The sequence below is a fragment of the Moschus berezovskii genome, chromosome 14, assembly GCF_049115385.1.
Source record: "Moschus berezovskii isolate FMDL1 chromosome 14, NW_MosBer_1.0, whole genome shotgun sequence".
NCBI lineage: Eukaryota > Metazoa > Chordata > Mammalia > Artiodactyla > Moschidae > Moschus > Moschus berezovskii.
In genome coordinates, this window is record NC_142473.1 from 33,642,835 (window position 1) to 33,665,817 (window position 22,983).

The window sequence follows — 22,983 nt, forward strand, 5'->3', positions numbered from 1 at the left end:
CCCAGTGCAGCCAAAAGGAAATAAATAAAATTATTAAAAAAATAAGAATATACTTAAAATTGCTAATAACATGGTTATGATGTTAGCTTTAAATATATACATAACTACACACCAATGAATAGAAAACTTAAAACCTGAACACAGATGTTTAAAGCAGCTTTATTCATAATTGTCAAAATTTGAAAAAGCAACCCAGATGTTCCTTAGTAGGTGAATGTTTAAATTATGATACATCTGGACGATGCAACACTAGTCAGTGTTAAAAAGACAGTCAAGCCACGAAAAGACGAGGAACCTTAAATGCATTACTAAGTGAATGGAATCAACCTGAAAACACTATATACTGTAGGACTCCCAACTACATGACATTCTGGAAAGGGCAAAAGTATGGAAACAGTAAAAAGATCTGTGGTTGCCAGGAGTCATAAAGGGGAGGGAGGGATGAATCTGCAGGGCACAGAGGACTTTTAGGACGCTGAGTACTCTGTATGCTACGTGATGGATCACAGATCCTAATAGTTATGATAATAGTTCACAGATCGTAACAAACCACCTGCTCCAGTGTGGGGTGTTGATGCTGGGGTTGGCTGTGCATGTATGGGGCTAGAGGGTATATGGGAATTCTGTGTACTTTCTGCTCAATTTTGCTGTGAACCTAACTGCCCTTAAAAACTGTTGGGGAAAAAAAAAGCTTCAGGCTCAAAACTTGTCTGACTTGTTCAAGCTTTATAGAAAAACACAACCTTCATGGTCAGTTTTTATTCAACTGCTTAGACACATAGATGATTAATGACTACAGTGGCTTTCCTTTGGTGAAACATGGCTTCATTGCAACCAATGAACTACCAAATCAACTGTTGTACGAATGATGAAGCTGTAGCAACACATTCCTGTGTCAGGATAACAAGAGAAGGGTTATAGGGTCAGCATTACATTCAAACTTAGCTGAGCCTCTCAATACCTGATTCCTTGGACCTCTCAACCTCTTTGAACTGCTGTTTCTTATTTGTAAAATGAAACTGTTACCTTAAAAATGGTTATCTAAAAATACCTCAAATATTATCTAAAAATATCTGGTCCAAATAATGTCAGAGGAAAAATAAAACAATTTTGTTTTCAAGAAAAATTACATGCATGAATCTCAACTAAGTTCAAAATGTTAACGATGTTTTGGTGGTAGTATTATAGGTAATTTTGTTATTCAAATTTTTACCTTCTAAACTTGCCATAATAAACATGCATTATTTATAGTCAAGAAATAAACATATTTTCCTTTGGCCATCCTATGTGGCATGTGGAACTTGCCCAACCTGGCATTGAACCCGTGCCCCCTGTGCTGGAAGCACAGAATCTTAGCCACTGGATTACCAGGGAAGATCTAGAAATAAACACATTAAAAAAAAAAAAAATCACAGCACAAAAACTGTAGAAAAGAATATTTTATTGAAACAGTTTCTCAATTAACAATGGAGCGAAGTACAATTTGACTCAAATCTGTCCAACCAGCCTCAACTGCTAGTGAAACAATTCAAACATATAGGACAGGATAGGACCCTTAGGGCACATTTCTGCCAATGTGGCAAAAAAAAAAGAAAGAAAAAAGAAAAAGACAAGAGACAGATACAACCAGGCTCCCCCATGCCCTGGGAGTGTGGGTGGTAGCCCTGGCTCCTGCTACAGATGGGACCCTGGGGGGTGGGCTGCCCAACAACGTGGTGGGTAAAGGGCCCCCATCCCAGCAGAGCAATGCACTACAGAAAGGCCAGCCTGCACCCTCTTCCTTTGACCACAAGGCCTGCCTCCGTGAGAGTGAGGTGGCAGTTCTACATTCACGCCACAGTCTCTCCTGCCCCCAGGGTCTTGGGACAAGGGGCTCACAGTAGAAAGCACATTTTGGTGAGCCCAGGGGGCCAGGGGGTGAGGGAAAGGCTCTGTCTGAGAGGGCAGAACAATAGGGAGAGAAGCGGGGCAGAAGACCGAGGGCCATGGAGTACCAGGTTACCGGGAAGATGCAGATTTCAACAGCTGCTTGCAGCTGCTGGCACCCTGCACCAGCCACTCCACACAGCTTTCCTGGCCGAGTCCACAGGTGAGGGAGCTACAGCGCTCACACATCTACTCTCTGGAGAGGTGGCTGGATTCCCTTCTTCACTTTCTCCCTGTCTACTCTGGCCACTGGGCTTGTACATGTGCGTGGGGGTCGATCTTGAGTAACTTAGACAGTCCAGATGGACGGGCTCTGGCCAAGAGGCAGAGGACTGTCCAACGTGCAAGAGAAAGGCAAGGAGACTCACAGGGAGGAGGCATGGGAATGGGGATTTTTAGGGGAAAAAACCTTGGAGGAGGCTAAAGTACAGACAGGAGCTCAGAAACCAAACCTGGAAACCAAGGTTCTGCAGACACTAGGCTGTGTGGCATTGATCTTGTGGTGGAAAAGCGAGGGAAGGACAACCAGAAGAGACTGGAAACCCTCTAACAACCCAGGACACCCTTCCCACTACCAGGTCTGTCAACCAACTACTGATGGCCATGCTCTCACCTACCCGCAGGCGAAGAATTAAGACATAATAGTGATTTTTCCCAAACGAGGACCTGGATGGGTAGGGAACCAGCGGGTGGGGTTGAGGAACAGAACGATTTCAGTTTGAACCACAGAATTATTCCAGAAGGAACAGGTAAGCCGTCCCTTCCTTCCCCTTCTCTGCACCTCCAGTCATAGGTGAGAGAAGAGGAACTGAAGCCTCTGGGGTGGGGGGAAACCAACCCTCCCCCAGTCCTTGGTGTTTAATAAATAGAGGTGGTGAGAGAAGGGGGCAGGGACAAGTGGGGAACTGGGAGGCGGGGGTTATAGTTCATCATTCTTCAAAGTTCGCTTCTGTCCTGTCGGCTGTTCTGGGTGTTCCTTCTGTTCAGATTCTGGGAGGAATTGGGGGAAGAGAGCAAAGGATGGAGGGAGGTGAGGCGGAGGGAACAGGCCCAGCTCAGGGCAGGCACTGCCCCCCAGCACAGCCCGCCACCTCCACCCTCACCTGCTGCGGGACCCCCTAATTCCAGAGGCTCAGAGTCTACTGCTTCAGGTCCTGCTTTGCGGAAAGAACAGGTTAGTGTCTGCAAGAGGGAGGAAGGAGCTGACAGAGGGGTTGGCAAACTTTTTCCAAAAAGATCCAGACAGTAAATGTCAGTATTTTAGGATCTGTGGGCCACACCTGGTCTATTGTTTTTGGAAATAACCATCTACAAAATGTAAAGGCCATTCAAAGCTCCAGGGCTGTCCAGGAAGAGGCTGTCCTGCCAGTCTGCCAACCCCTCGGGACTACGTGATGTCCATGTTCCCCATCCGCTTCCCCAGCTCACCAGTCTCCTTCTCAGGTTCTGGGATGGGCTTCGTGTCTTCAGTCTGGCCTGGAAAGAAACCAGGAGAAAAAGGTAGTCCCCAGAGGGAAGGGAAAGCTTCTTCCTGCCCAGTGATGCCTGAACCAGTCCCCTGCCCTCACCTGGTGGAGGGATGACCTTCTCGCTCTGGTCACTGGCACTGGCATTGAGGGGAGCCTCTGCCCGGGTACCATTCTTGTCCCGGGGCCGGGGTCGGGGCTTGGCGAACTTGGCCTTATTGAGCAGATACTGCACCTCGCGGTCCAGGGCTGCCATCTTGGCCTCGATGTCTTTCGAGAGCAACACAGGCTTCTCTGTGGTGGGAAGCTTGGCCTGCTCGGCCACGGTTGTGTTTTTCCAGGCCTGTGGGCGAGGTCAGGACAGGCTCTGAGCCAGCAGATGCCTCTGTCCCGGACGAAACTCATCCCAACCAACCTCTGGCTCTTCCCCTCAGACCTCAAATCACTGCCCATCACTGTCAGCCCCAGAAGCAAACAGATACCTCAGGATGGCATTCGAGGCTCTCCACAAGGGAGTGCCAAAATGCCCATTTCTGGCTTCCATCCTATTTCTATGGACTAACCACAGCTGAACTTGATTATTTTTCTTGATTATTTTTCTCCTTATTTCAACCGCTTTGGTGCTCTGGTTCAAAAAACAGCCCCCACATCCACAACAGCTTCTGCATCTCGCAACAAGCCATTCTCACCTCCCCAAACCCTGCCCCAATTTCTGCATGCAGGTCAAGCCCCAGCTCCTCACAGCAGCTCTCTCTGACCCCGCGGGGATGGGCCCCTCCACCCCTCTAATCGAGGACTCATGGCTATGACCCTGGTCTGGGACTGATCAGACGTGATCTCAAGCGCTGCCAAGCCAGGAGGCAAAGACTGCTGAGTCTCCATTTCTCCGCATCTCCCCGGCTGCCAAGGACGGGCCACCTTGCCAGGTAAGTCTCCAACTAAGTATTTATACGGGGATTACCCAGGTCTCATTGATGATTTTCTCTAAGGTCGTCATCTCCACTTCAGTGAAGATCTGGTCCATCTCCGGGATGAGCCGGGCCCCCCTGCAGTCAGAGGGGAGACAGTCAGCCCAGGAGGGACAGGGCGGGACTGAGTGGGGAAGAAGAATAGAGGGGCCGCTCACTTGAGGAACATGCTGGAATGATTGAGGAGATTATCCAGGGCAGACAGCCGTTCGGGCCACTTCTTGCGCTCTTCCACCCGAAAAAACAGCCCGTGGCACAGCTTCCGCAGCTCAGCCAGCTTCTCCTTCAACATCTGACGGCCGTGGGGGTGGGAGAGGGCAGAGGTATTAGGGGACGACGGCCCTGCACCCTTCTTTATGGCCTCACTCCCCAGCTCTCTCCTTTCCGCATCCCACCCCCACGTCCTGGGAGCTCTCTCACCGCTGTGGTGGCCCCAAAGCCCTCATCCTCCAGCCAAGTGGCCGTGGCGCTGAGCTTCCCAGAGATGTCCTCACGCTGCTCCTCGGTCGACACTTCCTGGTACTCGGGCTGGTACAGCTTGTCCTGGGGAGGTGCACCAGAGCACAAGCGTGCCGCAGGCCCTCAGGGCAAGGCTCTTGGGGCAGAACCCTCCTCCCCTACCCCGTCCCTTGTCCTGAAGCAGGCCTGTGTCCCAGCTCACCAACCTGGGTCTCAAAGATGAAGGCTTCCAAGCTGTTGGCTGCTTTCTCCCGTTCCTGCTTCTGCAGGTCCCGGAGTGTCAGGTCCTGGAGTCTATGGATAAGGGGCAGCAGGCGTAAGGGGTGCCGCTCCACACCCTGCGCCCACCCTCCGCACGCCTGCAGCCTTTACTCACTTCTGGGCCGAGCGGGCCAGCTGGTCCTCGGGCAAGTCGGGCAGGTCCAGGACAACCAGCTCCACCCCGATCTCCTCCACCATCCTCTGCTTCCGGGCTGGTTTCTGCTTCTTTTCTTCCTCCGGGGCTGGAGGGGCACCCTCAGACCCCACCTCCCCCTTCTCGCTTGGCTTCTGTGGGGAAGAGACGAGGGTGTCAGGGAAAGCATCAGCCCTCCTGTCCTCCACAGGCAGGGATGGCTCTGGGGACAGGAAGCACGGCAGGCGCCTGCCCCGTCAGCCTCTGGGTCCAGGCCGACTTCACTCTGCCGAGAGCTCACCTGGGCCTCGGGCTTGTCCCTGCCATCTTTCTCTGCGGCCTTTTCTCCCTCAGGGGCTGCAGCCCCCTTAGCCTCAGGGGGTGGGGGCGAAGAGGTGTCCTCTGCTGGGGCCTCAGCTTCCTCCTTGAGCTCCGCTTGCTCTCCAGGCTCGTCCTTGCTCCCCTCAGCAGGCCCTTCCTCCTCCTCCTGGAAACAAGCAGACACACCCTCTGAGGAGTCACCAGCAGGGTCCGTGGATCAGGGCTGGCTCCGCTTTGAGGGGCTCACTGCCTGTGACACAGCTTAGGGGAGACAGAGGACCACTGTGTGGAAATGGGCAACAGGCGTCTGGACTGAGGCAGTCCAGCTGGACAAAGGAAGTGTCTGGAGGCGACAGTGAGCCTTGGGATGGCTCAGAGTCCAGAGAAGGGTGTGGTGAACCCAGCTCGGGCTAAGAGGAAAGAAAGAAAGAAAGTCGTTCAGTCGTGTCCAACCCTTTGCGACCCCATGGACTGTAGAAACCAGGCTGCTCTGTCCATGGAATTCTTCAGGCAAGAATACTGGAGAGGGTTGCCATCCCCTTCACAGGCTAAGAGGAGGCGGGGTCTATCACATCCTGAGAAGCGGGGTTCGACACCCCAACCCCCTGTCTCTGCCGCCACCTGGTCCCAGGCACCATCCTCTGTGCTTCCCGGCTCCATCCTGGCCTTACCTGGACTGTGTCAGTACCATTTTCTTTAGGATCTGCTGTGCTGCCACCTCCAAACAGGCTGGAGATGGTGTTGCCAAGTTCTAGAAAGAGGAAAACCCAAAGACTTCAAGGGCACCACAGAAGTGACTCCACCCCCAACCCTAAGGGCAAGGCCTGCCCACCTCCCTGGAAGGCCCACAAGGACACTCTCTCACACACGTGCACACGCTCATCTTACTGGTCAAAGTAGATTCCTCTTCTGGGCTGTCCTCCACCAGCGTCTCAAACACAGACTCCACCTGAAAACAGACAAGCACATGCTAACCCACCTTTTCTCCACAAACATCCTGCCTGGTGGGTTACTGTTTACGCACAACCGTGTGACTTCCAGCTGAGCTAGCCTGTCCTCTCCCCTGCCTCCTTCAAGGGCTCCTGGATGGAGTCTCCTCCACCCTGGTTGACTACAAGCCCTTTGAGGAGGGGACTGAAGTTTCCCCCTCCTCACCCTCACACTCCTCTACTCAACAGAATGGGCCATTGTTGCCCACAGTATGTTCTAATAGATACAAATCCTGTGAACCGTTGTTAATAAGCAGGTTTCTCAGCCATCCTAGACCCTGAAAATTACAATGTCCTTGAGCATTCACAGGCTCTGAGATGGCCCAAACCTGATCCCTTGTTTAGCCCATGATTTATCCAACTCCCACACCCATTTCATTGACCATGTTCGAATACCACAAGGAACTGCTGTGGAAGAGGCTGGTGGCACCTGGGCCCTGCCTGGCACATGGGGGCTCCTGCTCTCACCCTGTCCAGGCTGAGCACGCCGCTCTCGTCCAGGTTGAAGTGAGCCTTGATGCCCTTGGACTCGTAGTCGGGATACTTCTTGAAGCTCTCACCCACACCTTTTAGCTTCACTGTGGTCAGATTCTGGGAGCCAAATACCCTGGGTGGGGAGGAGAAAGCCGTTCAGGGGAGGGCCCTGCAAGCTTGCCTCCAAGCTCTAGTCTACACAGCTTCTGGGTATGAGACATGGGGCCCTCCCCTAGGACACCCTCGGGATGGAAGCACCTCCCAGAGGAGAAGCTCAGCCCAAACCCAAGCCCAGGCCCACAGGCTGCTTCCCCTGTGTCACCCGCAGACCCCACCCCTCCCTCCCTGGAGTCCCCATCTGGCCCCACCCCCTCACCGAAGATCCTCAGGCCCCAGGAAGCCCAGGTCACCGTAGTTGATGTGGAAGTTGAAGTCATGGCTGTAGCGGTTAAAGGTGATGACTTTGCGTTGAGGGTAGGGTCCCATGCGGGAGAAGAGGACGCGCTTATTGTGCTTCAGGCTGCGGACACCAGTCTCCTCCTCCACCTCCCTCGTGAACTCCACCTACACGGCGGGAGAGGGGAGGCCCAGTGGAGAAGCAGAGCAGGGTCTGGGATGGGGAACGCCAATGGCAGGAAGACAGAGGGATAGGCTCGAGCAGACAGTAGAAATGGCCCTGAGAGAGGTACGGGGAGCCTGCCACCCCAGCACCCAGGCTTACTCACCAGGATGGGGTAGATCACCGCATCCCGGACGACAAAAGGCTTCACCTTGAAGGCTTTGCTGAGCGCGGCCGCCTGGTACACAGCCCCCATGGCGGCGGCTTCATCGGCATTGATGTTCTTCCCCAGCTCCTCCCTGTGAACGTCCCAAGGTTCAGGACCATCCACATGCAGCCTGGCCTGGCCCTCCTCCCCTCAGCCCTCCTGCTGCTCAGGCCCCACACTCACTTGCCCACAGCCTTCAGCAGTACCTCCTGCACTTTGGGGACGCGAGTGGCCCCGCCCACCAGGATCACCTGCTCAATCTCATCCTGCAGGGGGAGAAAGAGGGGCATGGGTCAGCTCCAAGGTCGCCCTCCTCCTCAGCACAGCCTCCTCTCAGACTTCTTCCCTCCTCCCTGCCACCTCCTCACTTTCCATCCCGCCTGTCTCCCCGCCATGCCCACCTCGATGATCCCATCTCACCAGTTTCATCTCTGCACTCTGCAGCGCCTGCTGCACGGGCCCAGGGACCCGCTCAAACAAGTCTGCACACAACTCTTCGAACTCTGCTCGAGTCACCTTTGCCTTGAAATCCACATCGTCCATCAGACCCTCAATCTGGAAAAGGAACAGGAAGGTCAGGGCACTCACCTGGGTCCTGCTCTCTGGGTAGGTGGGTCAGACACCAAGGGAACAGGATGCTGGGAGGCAGGCAGGAAGCACGGGAAGAAAGGATGGGCCACCCCGAAATCGAGCTCAGGGTGGCAAGGTCCTCCACCCTCTCAGGGGGTGGAAATCTTTGCCCTCAAGCAGCCACATGTGAACACCTGGGCCACGTGGTCGGCATTGGCGCTCAGGACGGTCTTCAGTCGATTGGCTTCACGCAGCAGCTTGGCCGTGGCACGCGGGTTCTCCCGCACGTCCTTTGCTCTCTGACCCTTGCGTTGCTCATTGAAAAGCCTGGCCAGGTGCTCACGTAGGCGGAGCTCCATCTCCAGGCCCCCCAGGGTACGGTCAAACCTGTGCAGGAAAGGGCAGAGGGACAAGTGTGAGGAACACACGGGGTCCCTTCATCCACACAGGAACCTGGCTCTCACCCACACAACTAACAGCTCTCAGCGATAGTCCATCTGGCCATTTATTCAACTGTAACTACTATGTATCAAATTACGTATCTGTCTCTGGAAATACAATTGTAAGAAGGAAAAAAAACAAAAGACACGGTCCCCACTATCAAACAGTTTAGAATCGAGCAATCAACCACACTGTGAAATGCTAGCAATCCTCTGTGTTGTGCCAGAGACAGATGATGCCACTGGAACAGACAGTGAAACGTCAGCTATTCAGAGGCGTCTGGCAAGTTCTGTGGAGAAGTGATGCTGGAGCTGAAACCTGAAGATGAGCTGGAGTTAACGAGGTGAAGAAGAGAGGAAAGAACTTTCTAGGCAGAGGCTGAGGTGTGAGAGAACAAGAGTGTGCAAGTTCAATGGAGGGCAAAGACGGCTGGAGCTCAGGGTCAGAGCCAAGCTGGAGTTGTCAGGGCACATACAGGTGGCTTTATGGCCAAGGCAAAGGTGTGCAGCCACTGAAGGGTTTCTAAAGAAATGAGATACAGACAGGGTTTGAAAAGCACCCTCTGGCTGAAATGTGGAGAAAGAACTGGAGGGAGGCCACACTGGCAGCAGTGAGACATGCTATTCTGCAGGTGAGAGGAGACAGCAGTTCAGACTAATGTGGAAGTGGTAAAGGTGGACAGAAAAGAATGGGTTCATGAAATAACATAACATCAGCAATAAGTAGACCAAAGATGCCAAGAAGAAAAAAACAGTTGAAGCTGACACTCCTCATAGAGCCTATCACCTTACAGATCTCCTCAGAAGCTGCTTGGGACAGTCACTGCCCTTCAACCTTCCCAAACTGTCTCCCTGCATCTAAATCCACCCCATGTTCTTTGGGAGAGGTATCCTACAAAGACTGATGCTTTAGCCAGGTGAGTACTCCTGCAGGGAGCAGGAAAGTGAGGCAGCTGACCCTCCAAGAAGAAACCCAGACCAAGGGCAGCTCAGCAAGCAGCCCTCCTCGCAGCACCCACTTACCCCACTCCCCGGATCTGCAGCTGTGGCTGCATCCCCGCATCCTTAGTCTTCACTGTTTGGTAGGTCACGATGGTGCACACGGTGCTGCCTGAGCCCATGTCATAGAACATGATGTTCTGCAGAGACATCAAGGCCACTGTCACAGGAACCTAACCCAACTCCAGGGTGCCTGCCTGCCTGCCTCCAAAGGGCTGCACCGACTCAAATGAAGGTCAAACAGCTCCAAAAGGAGCTGAGAGGGGGCTGTTGCTGCATTTGTCAAGGGCCAGCATGCAAATAAGATGCAAAACAAGCCAAGTGGTTTCCATCATCAGACTCAGCCACCCTGCCAGGCCGGTCGGCAGCTCCTCCCTGGCTCACCTGGGCAGTGCTGTTGATATCTTTCCTGCGGAAGACACCATAGCTGAGGGCGGTGGCAGTGTTGTCATTGATGAGTTGAAGCACCTTGAGGCCAGCCATTCGTGCAGCCTGCAGCACAGCTCGGCGCTCAGCCTGATTGAAGAAGGCTGGCACAGTGATCACTGCATCCTTGATGGGCTGCTCTACAGGGGACAACAGAATAGGGTTCCCACCAGCTCCACACCTTAGATGGGGGTTTCTCAGTCTCAGCACAACTGACATTTTCGGCTAGATAATATTTTTTTTTTCTTGGCCGCACTACATGGCACATGGGATCTTCGTTCCCCAACCAGGGATTGAATCTGTGTCCCCTGCAGTGGAAGCTCAGGGTCTTAACCACTAAACCAACAGGAAAGTCCCTGGGCCAGATAATTCTTTATTTTGGGGAGCAGAGCTGTGCACTCTAGGACGTTCGGCAGCACCCCTCGCTTCTACTCAGTAGACGGCAGTGGCTGCAGCTCCCCAGTTGTGACAACCAAAAATGTCATCAGATGTTACTAAATGTTCCTGGGGACTCAGACCTGCCTTCATTTGAGTCTCCAGGGAATGTGGCTGCCACTGGTCCCACCTTGGCCACCCACCTGCAAAATCTTCAGCCAGAGACCGGGAGTAGTTGAGAAGCATGCTGAGGACCTCCTCCGGCGAGAACTGCAGCTGCCTGGGGGAGGGGGATGGTTAGCGGTGAGGAAAGCCCAGCATCCACACAAGGACAGTGGTGAGCACATGTTGACGGGGATCCCACCAGGTGGGCCCTCTGAGCCCACCTTCCCCAGCAGGGCACTCACGGGCTGATTTGAAAGTACACAGTCTGCCTCTGTGGGTCGAAGCCCAGCTCATGCTCGGGGAAACGAGCTTTGTAAAGGGCTACATGGGGGTTATTCTCCTGCTTCCCAAGGAGGTGCTGGAAGTAACGCAGTGTAGCCTTTGGGTTCTTGATGGCCTGAGAAGAGGTAAAGAAAGAGCAGAGTGTTAAGACTCCCAAACCTGTCATCACCTACCTATCTCAGAGATCGATCAGGGAGCAGACTCTGGAGTTTGCCGTTGCCTCTCCTCTGCCCACTGCTTCTGGGAAAGGGGTGGGCTGTGAGCTCACCATGCTGGCCGCACTGTCGCCAAAGAATCGTTCATTTTCTTTCAGGGTCACAGTCACTGGGGTTTTCCTCCGGGACTCCCTGAGGAAAAGACACACTGGGGCCACATGCCTATGGCAGGGTGTGTTCTCAGGAGCCCCAACACCCTCACATACATACAACACCCCACAATCATGCAGACACAAAGTCTGTTGAGGCTACTACCAAGAACACACTTGGGCCTGCAGTGTGGACCCTCTTTTCCTCACCCGACCCTGGGGCCGCCCTCACTTGTTCAAGACAATCTCCATGGGTACTCCAGGTTTGACGATGGCCACCTTCATAGACTCGCTGCCCAGGTCCACAGACATCACTGCCAGTGTGTCTGAAGGGGAAACAGATCTGTCAGTTAGACCCTCTTTCCCCACCTTCCTGAGGCCCTGCTAATCAAAGCATACCGCTTTCCATGGAGAAGGTAAGACAGCAGCAGACTAACAAAAATGTCTGGGTCTGGCGACCTAAGAGCCGAGAGGTTTCCCATTCGCCAGCCTCATTATCCCTGCCCGCCACATATCATCCATCATTCACTCATTTATATTTCTTTTGACGCCTCTGCTGGGGTACATACCACTCAGTGCCAACAGGTCTGCCAAAAGCACAGTCATCAAGACCCAACAGGCTAGCCTCCTCGGCCTCTGCTTTCTGACTGTGGCTGCCATTGTGTCCCTAGGAGAGGAGAAAAACAACACTTGTAACTGGATGCCCTGAGTGAAGGAGGCAGAACCTCATCCAGAAAAGAGAAGCTTTAAAATTCACACCTACTCCATCCTCATCTAGGGCAGGACAGGCTACATCCATTCCCCTCCCTTCTAATGAGAACCAAGCACTCTCACCATCTTCAGAAGTGACCACAGGAAGGCCCAGGTGAACCACCGGGGATCCAAGCCCTCGGCCACCACATCCCTAAACAGTGATGGTAACAGGCCAGGAGGAAGGAGACCAAGGCCTTCCGGCCACTGCATAGGCAGCTCTACGGGAGCACCCCAGCACTGTCCCTGCTGTCATACACCTGGGGTGCCGCCAGGGATCCCCGCTCAGGACTAGACTACCTCCCTACACCTGGAGCTCCCCCGCTGGCGGGGAAAGCCTGGCCGGGCCTGGACGGGAACTGAGAGATGGTGACGCTGGAGGAGGCAGGGAGGGAAGAAGGGATCGTCTCGTCCTCAGCATCCCTTCGGGTTGTTCCGCCCGCTCCCCTTCTCCATCCCATCCCCGGCCCCGCTGCCTACACAGACGCTTTGCCTGGAACGATAAGGTTCCGCGCAGAGAAGGCAGCGAGCATTCAGAGTTCACCTAAGCCTCACCTGCCAAAGGCGGCGGCTCCCACTCCCGGAAACGGATCCCAGCCCACCTCTAAGACATGAGAGCTCCCCGGGGACCGAGTTGCGGGGTCAAGCGCACCGGCGACCGTGCGGCCCTCACTCCCGCTACTGACCCGCCCCCGGAGCTAGCACGTTGCCTCCTCTAAGGGGTGGCCGGTTCCCATCGCCAACCCCACCCCAGCTACCTCTTGCCTCCGCTCCCGTGGCCCCAGCTCTGGGACAAACGCAGCACCAAACAAACCCACGAGGCCAACAGCGCGCCCCCCAAACCTGCGCCCTCTACAACTCCCCTCGGCTTGCAAACTGTTACATTAGCCACCAACCTCTCTGCGGCGTCTCGCGCACCAGCCGGCCCCGGACGCGGCGTGCGCTCATTGGAGCCTCCGCCGCCCGGCCCTGCGCTGCGGGCCTGGCCCCGCCCCCCGCCGCCGCGGCGCGCGTCCCCATTGGGCCACGTCCTAGGCCCGCCCCCTCCTCCGTCTCCGACCGCCGCCGCGAAGGCGAAGGAGAGGCCAGTCAACCAGTTGGAGGAAAACCGCCGATGCCCCGCTGCCGATTGGTCCACGTCACGCGCGGCCCAGCGTCCATCCCGGTGCGCTCGAGGGACCGTTCCGGCGGCGGCGCTGAAGGTTTGATTGCCCGGGTCTGGAGGGCCCGGTGCCTGGAGCGAGTCGGCAAACGGGCGGTCCATCACTCGGGCCTCTTCTGGTCATCGGGGAGCCGCGTCCGAGGAGCAGGCATCCTTGCACCCCCCGAGGCATCCGCGCGGAAGAGGTGCTAGCTTGCTGATCGGTATTGAACTGCCCTAGGCTTTGGCTGGAAATCAGAGAACGACTGCTTAGTCCACCTCAACCCCCGTTTTGTTTCTTTACGGAAACTAAAGCCATCATGTTCGCTGATGAGTCGGAGATAAAGCTTGCGTTAATGGCAGAAGTTGGCCTGGACTCTTTACTCCAGTTTGAGAAAGAACATTCCGAACTGCAAATCCCTGACACAAAAGACGCTTTTGTGAGGCTGTAATTGGTTAAGCACAGATGCACCACCTCCTGTTTCTCTTTCATTATGTCTGTGCACTTTCTGAATTAAAGCACCTCGGAAAGGTATCTGGTGCTCTTAACTCCCCTCTGTACTTCACAATCCCATAGAAATCTACACGGTCCTGAGAGAGCACACTTTCTTTTTCCAGTTTTATTGACATCAGCGCATTTTTCTTAAATAAGGTATCACTGCTTCCTCTCATGAAATCGTTGCCTGGCCCCCCTTTACAGAAGGTTCTTGTGAAGGCCCTTGCTATGACAGCCCAGGCTTGGTTAAGGAAATCTTATCTGGTCCTTTCCCATTTTTAAAAATAATGCTTAGGGCTGTTACAGAATCCAAGCTCTGTCTACCAGCCAATAGTTGGACGACAAAGTGTTGAGGCAAAGACTAGAGACTTTATTCGGAAAATCTGGCAACCAAGAAGATGGCAGGCTTGCACCCTAGAGTACCATCTGACTGGGGTCTGGATGTCAGTTTCTTTTATAGAACAGAGAGGAGGTGGTGGTGAGGAAGTAAAGTAAAAAGGCCATAAATCCTGCAAAATAAGCATCAGGGAGGGGGTGTGTTAATTTCTTCTTTTCTGTAACCATTCACAGGTGGGCAGGGTCAGAGTGTATCCATAGGCGCTGAATAAAGGCACTTCAACATTCAGGCAGGGGGGCAGGTTCCCCTAGCCAGGTCATTATATATATGTACAGTTGTAGACAGCATCCTTTTAGTGACTAAAAGCGACAAAAAGCAAAGGTTTAAGTAAACATCTCCAGCTGGGTTCAGATTTGAGTTGAAGATCAACATACTGGCAGTATCAAGGGGAGGTCTATTTTCCTTCCTTTTAAGAATAGTTCAGTCTTCAGGTAGTAGAGAAATTGGTAGAAATAGAAATTTGCTTGAAACTAACATAGTTTAATTACACAAATAATATACAAATGTAATCTTGTAAAAAGTTCTAATATGCCAGATAAAGTTAAATCTCTTTGATAATATCCAGTCTCTAGAGTTGTCTGCTGTTATTAGATGTGTAACATTCTAGACCTTTTCCTCTATTTACATACATGTATGCCTCTTGAAACATGTAGCTGTTGTTTATTTTAAATGATAAAATGTTATATCATTAGCTTGTTTGCAACTTGCTTTTTTTTCTTTGGTTAAAATAAATCATTGTGTATTTTCCATACCAGTGTACAGCTTCACCTTGTTTACTGCTATACAACATTCCATTGCATGGGAGTTGTTTAGTCATACTGATGAACATAGAGGTTGTCATTTCAATTCCACAGAAAAAGATTTTGCTTGTTTTCTAAGCCCGTTGTGGTGTGCAGGCTTAATTGCCCAGTGGCACGTGGGATTTAGTTCCCCAGCCAGGGAATGAACCTGTGTCCCCTGCATTGGAAGGCAGATTCCTAACCACTGGGCCACCAGCAAAGTCCCCAAGATTTTGTTTCTCAATAACTGACTCTACTTTTGACCACCTATTCAGTAGGGTGAAAGTGAAGTAGCTCAGTTGTGTCCGACTCTTTGTGATCCCACAGACTGCAGCCTACCAGGCTCCTCTGTCCATGGGATTTTCTAAGCAACAGCACTGGAGTGGGCTGCCATTTCCTTCTCCAATTCAGTAGGGTAGATTCTTTCAAACAGAATATGCACTTTAACATTTGGCCTTGTGCTGCATGAAAGCATTGTGCTAGGTGTTGGGATTCCAGAGATGGGGATGACCTGTCCTTTCCTTCAGAGGTCAATCTGTTGGGAAACAAGTATGTTCACAGTTTTGCACACTTATTAAAAACCTATTGAATGACTTTCAGTTCAGTTCCTCAGTCGTGTCCAACTCTTTGCGATCCCATGGACTACAGCACGCCAGGCTTCCCTGTCCATCACCAATTCCTGGAGCTTGCTCAAACTCATGTCCATTGAGTAGGTGATGCCATCCAACCATCTCATCCTCTGTCGTCCCTGTCTCCTGTCTTCAAAGTTTCCCAGCATTAGCGTCTTTTCCAATGAGTCAGTTCTTCGCATCATGTGGCCAAAGTGTTGGAGCTTCAGCTGGAGCATCAGTCTTTCCAATGAATATTCAGAACAAACTTCCCATAGCGTTGACTGGATCTCTTTGCAGCCCAAGGGACTCTCAAGAGTCTTCTCCAACACCACAGTTTAAAAGCATCAATTCTTCAGCGGTCAGCTTTCTTTTATAGTCCAACTCTCATATCTACCAGAAGAAACATAGCTTTGACTAGATGGACCTTTGTTGACAGAGTAATGTCTCTGCTTTTTAATATGCTGTTGGTTATGTTGGTCATAACTTTTCTTCCAAGGAGCAAGCATCTTTCAATTTCATGGCTGCAGTCATCATCTGCAGTGATTTTGGAGCCCCCCAAAATAAAGTCTATCACTGTTTCCGTTGTTTCCCCATCTATTTGTCATGAAGTGATGGGACTGGATGCCATGATCTGAAGTTTTTTGAATGTTGAATTTTAAGCCAGTTTTTTCACCCTCATCGAGAGGCTCTTTAGTTCTTTGCTTTCTGCCATAAGGGTGGTGTCATCTGCGTATCTGAGTTTATTGATATCTCTCTGGGTGGGCTTCCCTTGTAGCTCATCTGGTAAAGAATCCACCTGCAATGCAGGAGACCTAGGTTTGATCCCTGGGTTGGGAAGATACCCTGGAGAAGGGAAAAGCTGCCCACTTCAGAATTCTGGCTTGGAGAAGTCCATGGACTGTATAAACCATGGGGTCACAGAGTCAGACACGACTGAGCAACTTTCACTTTATTTTACTTCTTTCTCCCAACAATCTTGATTCCATCTTGTGCTTCATCCAGCACTGCATTTCGTATGATGTGCTCTGTATATAATTTAAACGAGCAAGGTGACAATATACAGCCTTGACATACTCCTTTCCCAATTTGGAACCAATCCATTGTTCCATATCTAGTTCTAACTGTTGCTTCTTGACCTGCAAACAGATTTCTCAGAAGGCAGGTAAGGTGGTCTGGTATTCCCATCTGTTTAAGAATTTTCCACAGATTTTTGTGATCACTGAATGGCTTTACTGGGAGAATAAGAAAGTCAGTTTGCCCTGCTCCTTATGTGAGCTCCCACTCCCAGAATATCCTTGGTGGGAGTACAGTCTGCAGCAGCTATGCTTCTCAACCTGGGTGTCTGTCCCCCCGAGAGGGGCAGCAGGTGCAATTGCTCTGGGGAATCACCTGTTTTGTTCTCTGACCAGATTGGAGTTTCACAAGAGAAAGATGTAAAACAGTGGGAAAATTTTTATGTAGAACATCTGACTTAGATGAAACAAGACAGCTGCTTCCCTGGTGGCTCAGATCGTAAAGCATCCGCCTGCAATGCAGCGAGACCTGGGTTCAATCCCTGGGTTGGGAAGATCCCCTGGAGGAGGGCATGGCAACCCACTCCTGTATTCTTGCCTGGAGAATCCCCATGGACAGACGAGCCTGGCGGGCTACAGTCTATTGGGTCGCCAAGAGTCGGACACGACTGAGTAACTAAGCACAGCACAGCACAAGACAGCTGAATCTACTAGTTCTGCTTCAGAACAACCTGTAATAACGTTTGAGGACTACCTCCCCTCCCCTACACTGTGCAGAAGCCCAAGGGAGAAAGCTGCCATCTCACAGAACATGAATAAAATGAACACCTAAGTCAGAGCACATGCATACATTATAAACCATGCACACATTATATAACCATGTCATGGGCTGAGGCCAATGTCAATTATGGTGAACATCCTGGTCCAGGAGAATTTTAAAAATGTGTTGTCACCCAGTTACCCCATTCTTAGGTATATATCTATTTGAACATATTCACTAAGACTTTGTTCACTGAGACTTTGTAATAGCTTAATTCAAAATGCACTACAATGGAATACTGCCCCAATGCCCAGCAATAGCTGTACAGATAGGGAAGTCCCTGGCAGTCCAGTGGTTAGGCCTTGGTTCTGTCACTGGTGGGGCCACAAGTTCGATCCCTTTGGGGAACTAAGATCCTGAGTGCCACGTGAAGTTGTAAAAAAAAAAAAAAGTTGGATCAATTAAATAGTGGTAGATTCACACAATGGAATTCTATACAGCAACTGGTCTCTGACATTCAACTGCTTAAATAAATCCCTCAAACAGTATTCAGGGAAAGCAGACAGAAACCAGAGAGCACACAGTTTATGACTTCACTTGTATAAAGTTTAAAAACAGGCAAAATTAAATTCTAGTCACAGAAACTGGGATGGTACTTACCCTTTCACAGTAAGAAGAGGGCATAAGGCTGGCTTTGGGGATGCTGGTTGCAATGGCTTTTATGAAAATTCAATGGACTGTAGTATGTACACTTAATCTGTTTGCATGTTACACTTAAATAGTAATTTCAGAAATTATTTTGTATGTGTACACAAAAGACTAGATGGTTTATTTACTGTAACCTTAGGCAGGAGAAGCACCAGGGTAAGTTTTTTTTTTTCCTACTTTTATAGCAATATTTTTAGAATTACAGAAGAAATGTCTGTTGTGTAGCTCTCCTAGGCCTCAGTTTCAACATCTTTCAAAGAGGCATGCAGGTACATGCCTCACAGGTCATACCAAAAAGGGCCTGTGGGGCCCCTGGGCACAAGGGCTTTGTGTCCCCATTTCTTTGATTGTAGGAAACAGCCTTCATTCAGCCTCCATCACTTCCCCTGAGTTCCAGTAGGCAGATTCAAGCAGTTGTTAACTAGGGAAGGGAGGGGATGCGAGACCAGGGAGAAACAAGCAGTCAAGAGCAGTCTTGGGGCAAGGTTCTGTTTCCCCATCAATGGATACACACAACAATATCTTTGAGTTATTTTGCAGACACTGAAACCCCTTCCAGGTGAGAGAAGTTGACATGGTTAATGATGGTATGTTGCCCACCAGCATGTAGACCTCAGATTAGTTGACCTGAAGGTTAATTATACTAACTTCTACTTGCATCACCATGAACCCATCAGAAGAATGTCCACAAGCTGATCAATTACTCTTTGAACAATTACTATAAAACTCACTATCTTCTCCAAGTGGAGACACACAACTTTGAGGGCATTAGCCCATTGTGGCCCCCTTTGCCTGGCAAATAAAGCTATCCTTTTCCACTTCACTCAAAACTCTGAGATGTGATGCAGCACCTGTGTACAGAGAAGCTGAGCTTTCGGCATCACAGGGTTGCTGTCAAAATTAGAGAAGGTGGTAAAGTGCTTTACACAGTGCTGCTGCTAAGTCACTTCAGTCGTGTCCAACTCTGTGTGACCCCATAGACGGCAGCCCACCAGGCTCCCCCATCCCTGGGATTCTCCAGGCAAGAACACTGGAGTGGGTTGCCATTTCCTTCTCCAATGTGTGAAAGTGAAAAGTGAAAGTGAAGTCGCTCAGTCGCGTCTGACTCTTCGCGACCCCATGGACTGCAGCCTACCAGGCTCTTCCGTCCATGGGATTTTCTAGGCAAGAGTACTGGAGTGGCTTGCCATTGCCTTCTCCGTTACACAGTGCTAGGGAATCCTAAGCACCAAATATACATTCAGTTCAGTTCAGTTCAGTTCAGTCGCTCAGTCGTGTCCGACTCTTAGCAACCCCATGAACCACAGCACGCCAGGCCTCCCTGTCCATCACCAACTCCCGGAGTTCACTCAAACCCACGTCTATCGAGTCAGTGATGCCATCCAGCCACCTCATTCTCTGTCGTCCCTGTCTCCTCCTACCCCCAATCGCTCCCAGCATCAGAGTCTTTTCCAGTGAGTCAACTCGTCGCATGAGGTGGCCAAAGTATTGGAGTTTCAGCTTTAGCATAAGTCCTTCCAATGAACACCCAGGACTGATCTCCTCTAGAAATATACATTAGTTAGCTTTTTTTTTTTCAGTCTAGAGAAATAAAACGAAAAGATATGCACTATTGCAGTGCGAAAAGCTTGGTTAAGTGCTTTACCAAATTCATGACGAAGTTCCCTCTTGCAGGCCAGATTTTCACAATCAATAATCAGCTAATTGCTCCTTTCTCCTGTTTCATGGTTGCCCTGAAGCCTTGCGCTCTCTTATACTGTAAGACCTCTGAGTTTATCAGGTTGACCTTTTTGTTCCTAAAGTGGAAACTGCTGCTAGCCTTTTTAGGCGCTAAGAGAAAAAACAACAAACTCTTCAGTAGTTAAGAAAATAGTTTCTACCCAGAGAGCCAGATGAGGGAGGGGGGAAATGATAGAAAATAAAAGTTGCAGCTGGAACAAGAAGTGTTCCTATTTTTCTGTAGTGGATAGAACTGCTGTACGTCATGGGCAGCAGTTTGCTGAAGGGCAAAAGAGAGGGCATTGCTAGGTAATTCTTGATTCTGAGTCATGATCTCTTTAATTTCAAGCTAAAGACTCGAGTTGCTTCTTTACCTTTAGTCCCTTCAGAACTCCAGTTCTCAGTGTGCAGAACTGGAAGTGAACTTGTACACACAGTCACTTTCTGTGTAGTCTGCCTTCTTACATCCTCACCACACTGAAGTTCCTGGATTCAGGTAAGCATACCTAAAAGACAAATCCTGGTGTATGTTCTGACAAGTGTAGCCTAGCTTCATACCCCCGGCAAGTTATTTAATTAAAGGTTAATTAACTGAAGAATTCGTTTTATTTCCAAAAAACTTTGACGTTTTTGCTCAGGGAGAATCACCTGAACCTCTTTGAGACTCTGTTTCTCATCAGAGATAATGATACTTCTGCAGGTGGTTGCTATGAAGAGTCTATGAAGAGTGAAAGCACCTCGTTAGGTATAATTCGCTACATGAAATTTAGGGCTGGTATCTGGAAAAGATGAAAACTCTAATTTGAAAAGACACATGTACCCCAATATTCATAGCAGTACAATTCACAATAGCAAGACATGGAAGCAACCTAAATGTCCATTGACAGACAAATGGATAAAGATGTGGCATAAAAAGATGTAATATATATTAATAATATCAGCCATAGAACGAATGAAATAATGCCATTTGCAGAAACATAGATGGATGTAGAGATTATCATGCTAAATGAAGTTAAAGATGAGTATCATATGACATCACTTATACGTGAAATCTAAAAAAGCATGAACAAATGAACTTATTTAAAAAGCAAGAATAGACTACAGGCACAGAAAACAAACTTATGTTTACCAAACAGGAAAGGAAGGGGGGGATAAACTGGGAATTTGGAGTTAACAGATACACACTACTATATAAAGTAGATAAACAGCAAGAACCAGCTGTACAACACAGGGAACTATACTCAATACCTTGTAATAACCTATAATGAAAAATAATCTGAAAAAGAATATTTATATGTGTGGGTGTATGACTGAATCACCTTGATGTACACCTGAAACAACATCAATCAACTTACTTCAATTTATTTATTTATTTTTAAATCAACTTACTTCAATTTATTAAAAAAGAAATTAAAGGCTCATAACTGTCAGCCCTTTTTAATGTCTGTTTCCTATGGTGGTCATCAAGCTCCCTGAAGAGCAGGTACCATGTCTATTTCATGTATATATGCTGGGCATTTAGTACAATTTCAGGAATACCAAAGACATATTTGTCAAAAAGAGGAAAGGAAGGAAGGCAGCAAGTCTGAAGAGGTGCCATGGGTCCTCTGGAGGGCCAGTCTCTGCTTATGTACCCTCACCAACAGGAGCTCTAGTGGGCTTCCCTGGTGGCTCAGAGGTTAAAGCATCTGCCTCCAATGCGGGAGACCCCGGTTCGATCCCTGGGTCGGGAAGATCCCCTGGAGAAGGAAACGGTAACCCGCTCCAGTATTCTTGCCTGGAGAATCCCATGGAAGGAGAAGCCTGGTAGGCTACAGTCCACGGGGTCGCATAGAGTCGGACACGACTGAGCGACGGAACTGAACTGAGTACACCAGAGCCTCTACTACTGGACAGTAGGGGGAGCAAACACATCAACAACAAAGATGTCATTCTGCTCTTCACATCTCTCTGCTTTCACTTCGCTTCCTTTAACAAGTATTATCCACAGCCTTAATAATGGACAAAACTCAAAGGTGAAATCAGGTCCCATCTAGACCCTATCTGTGCTCCTGCTCAGAGACTGAGATTCAAAACGGTCCTAATACCTGCATGACAAAGAAGAAAGAAATCTGGGCTGTAAATCAGGAAATCTGTGTGCCCTCCCCTCATTATTTCTTTATACAAATGGACACAACTTTTTTCATCAACTAGATCAAAAAGAAATCTGGGCTGTAAATCAGGAAATCTGTGTGCCCTCCCCCCATTTATTTCTTTATACAAATAGACACAACTTTTTCCATCAACTAGATCAAGGAGAGGGTAAGAGGAAAATCATCCACATTCATTGCTGCAATCCACTTGGAGCATCTAACAGGCTGTTAGACCTGCTTTTTGGTAAGCAACACACAGACCCTGCTTGCTGAGAATCCGGGGAGGAATAAAGCCTAATATGTTCTGAAAATAGGCTGTGAGGGACAGGAATGCAAAAATAAACTTCATAAATACTAATCATATGGCCACTTTTTCATATTGCATACTGTCTCAAATGACTGTGTCACTCCCATTTGTAGCTTCCAGTGGCGCAAAAACAGTACACTTGCAGTTTTCCACACAGACAGCTGGTTTAGCCCAAGTTGGGGCCCGTGGGTACCATGAAGTGTCTTTGACCCTTGTCACCTGTAAAATCACGCAGTGCTCAGTGCCGCGGCTTCAAGGCTCTTTGCTATACCCTGCTTATATCCTGTCATTATGGCAAGGAGAGAAAGCCCAGGTTCTTGGGATTTGTGCCCCAGAAATATTTCCCAGCTTCCTTAAGAAACATGTTTTAGGTGCCCAATAAATGCCAGGCCTCTGACAGAGGGACACAAAAACACACTGACTACAGTTACAATCTGTACCTGGTGGCAGACACAAACCATTAATTTCCCCTTTCCTACAGCCGAAAAACCAGTTTAATACACACCGATTCACTCAGGCCTCAAAACAGTCCTGTGAGGCCGAAGGTAATTCACCTAGGCACAGTGGGTTACAATTCACAAACCGCGTGTCATCCCTCATCTTGATCCCTCACTGCCCGCCAGCTTAGTTAAAGAGGAAACTGATGCCCAGAGAGATGAAGGTCTAGCTTTTAAGAAGCATTTCAGCCAAGGCACTTACAGAGCCGGCAAAACCGATAACTGCGGAGCGAGCTGCGGGTGGTGAACCGTGCCTCAAGCGGCCGCGCCCACCGTCCCAGCAGCGAGAAAGCGTCACTGCGAGAGGAGAGCGCAGGCGCACCCAGACTCCAGGACGTCGACGGGTCA

The 22,983-nt window shown here is 50.0% G+C and overlaps 1 protein-coding gene across 5 annotated transcripts; it reads right to left on the bottom strand.

The window, feature by feature from the left end:
* Positions 1-1,424: 1,424 nt before the first annotated feature.
* On the bottom strand, positions 1,425-22,971 carry HYOU1 (hypoxia up-regulated 1). 5 transcript variants are annotated; one of them, XM_088842977.1, is made up of 26 exons: positions 22,838-22,971; positions 11,895-11,992; positions 11,558-11,651; positions 11,290-11,368; positions 10,982-11,136; positions 10,778-10,854; positions 10,158-10,339; positions 9,798-9,913; positions 8,529-8,721; positions 8,185-8,319; positions 7,948-8,030; positions 7,723-7,855; positions 7,374-7,561; positions 6,992-7,130; positions 6,423-6,483; positions 6,206-6,285; positions 5,515-5,700; positions 5,196-5,368; positions 5,026-5,113; positions 4,781-4,903; positions 4,519-4,652; positions 4,354-4,438; positions 3,495-3,735; positions 3,355-3,402; positions 3,030-3,083; positions 1,425-2,916 (listed from the first exon to the last, which is right to left on the bottom strand). In XM_088842977.1, the coding sequence occupies exons 2-26, from the start codon at positions 11,983-11,985 to the stop codon at positions 2,846-2,848; spliced, it is 3,009 nt and encodes a 1,002-aa protein (XP_088699103.1). In that variant the 5' UTR covers positions 11,986-11,992; positions 22,838-22,971; the 3' UTR covers positions 1,425-2,845. The 5 variants fall into 5 exon arrangements, with proteins under 5 accessions (XP_088699103.1, XP_088699102.1, XP_088699106.1 ...); XM_088842976.1 differs by lacking the exon at positions 22,838-22,971 and adding an exon at positions 12,972-13,071; XM_088842980.1 differs by lacking the exon at positions 22,838-22,971 and adding an exon at positions 12,834-12,965 and having other exon boundaries at positions 3,030-3,080.
* Positions 22,972-22,983: the final 12 nt, after the last annotated feature.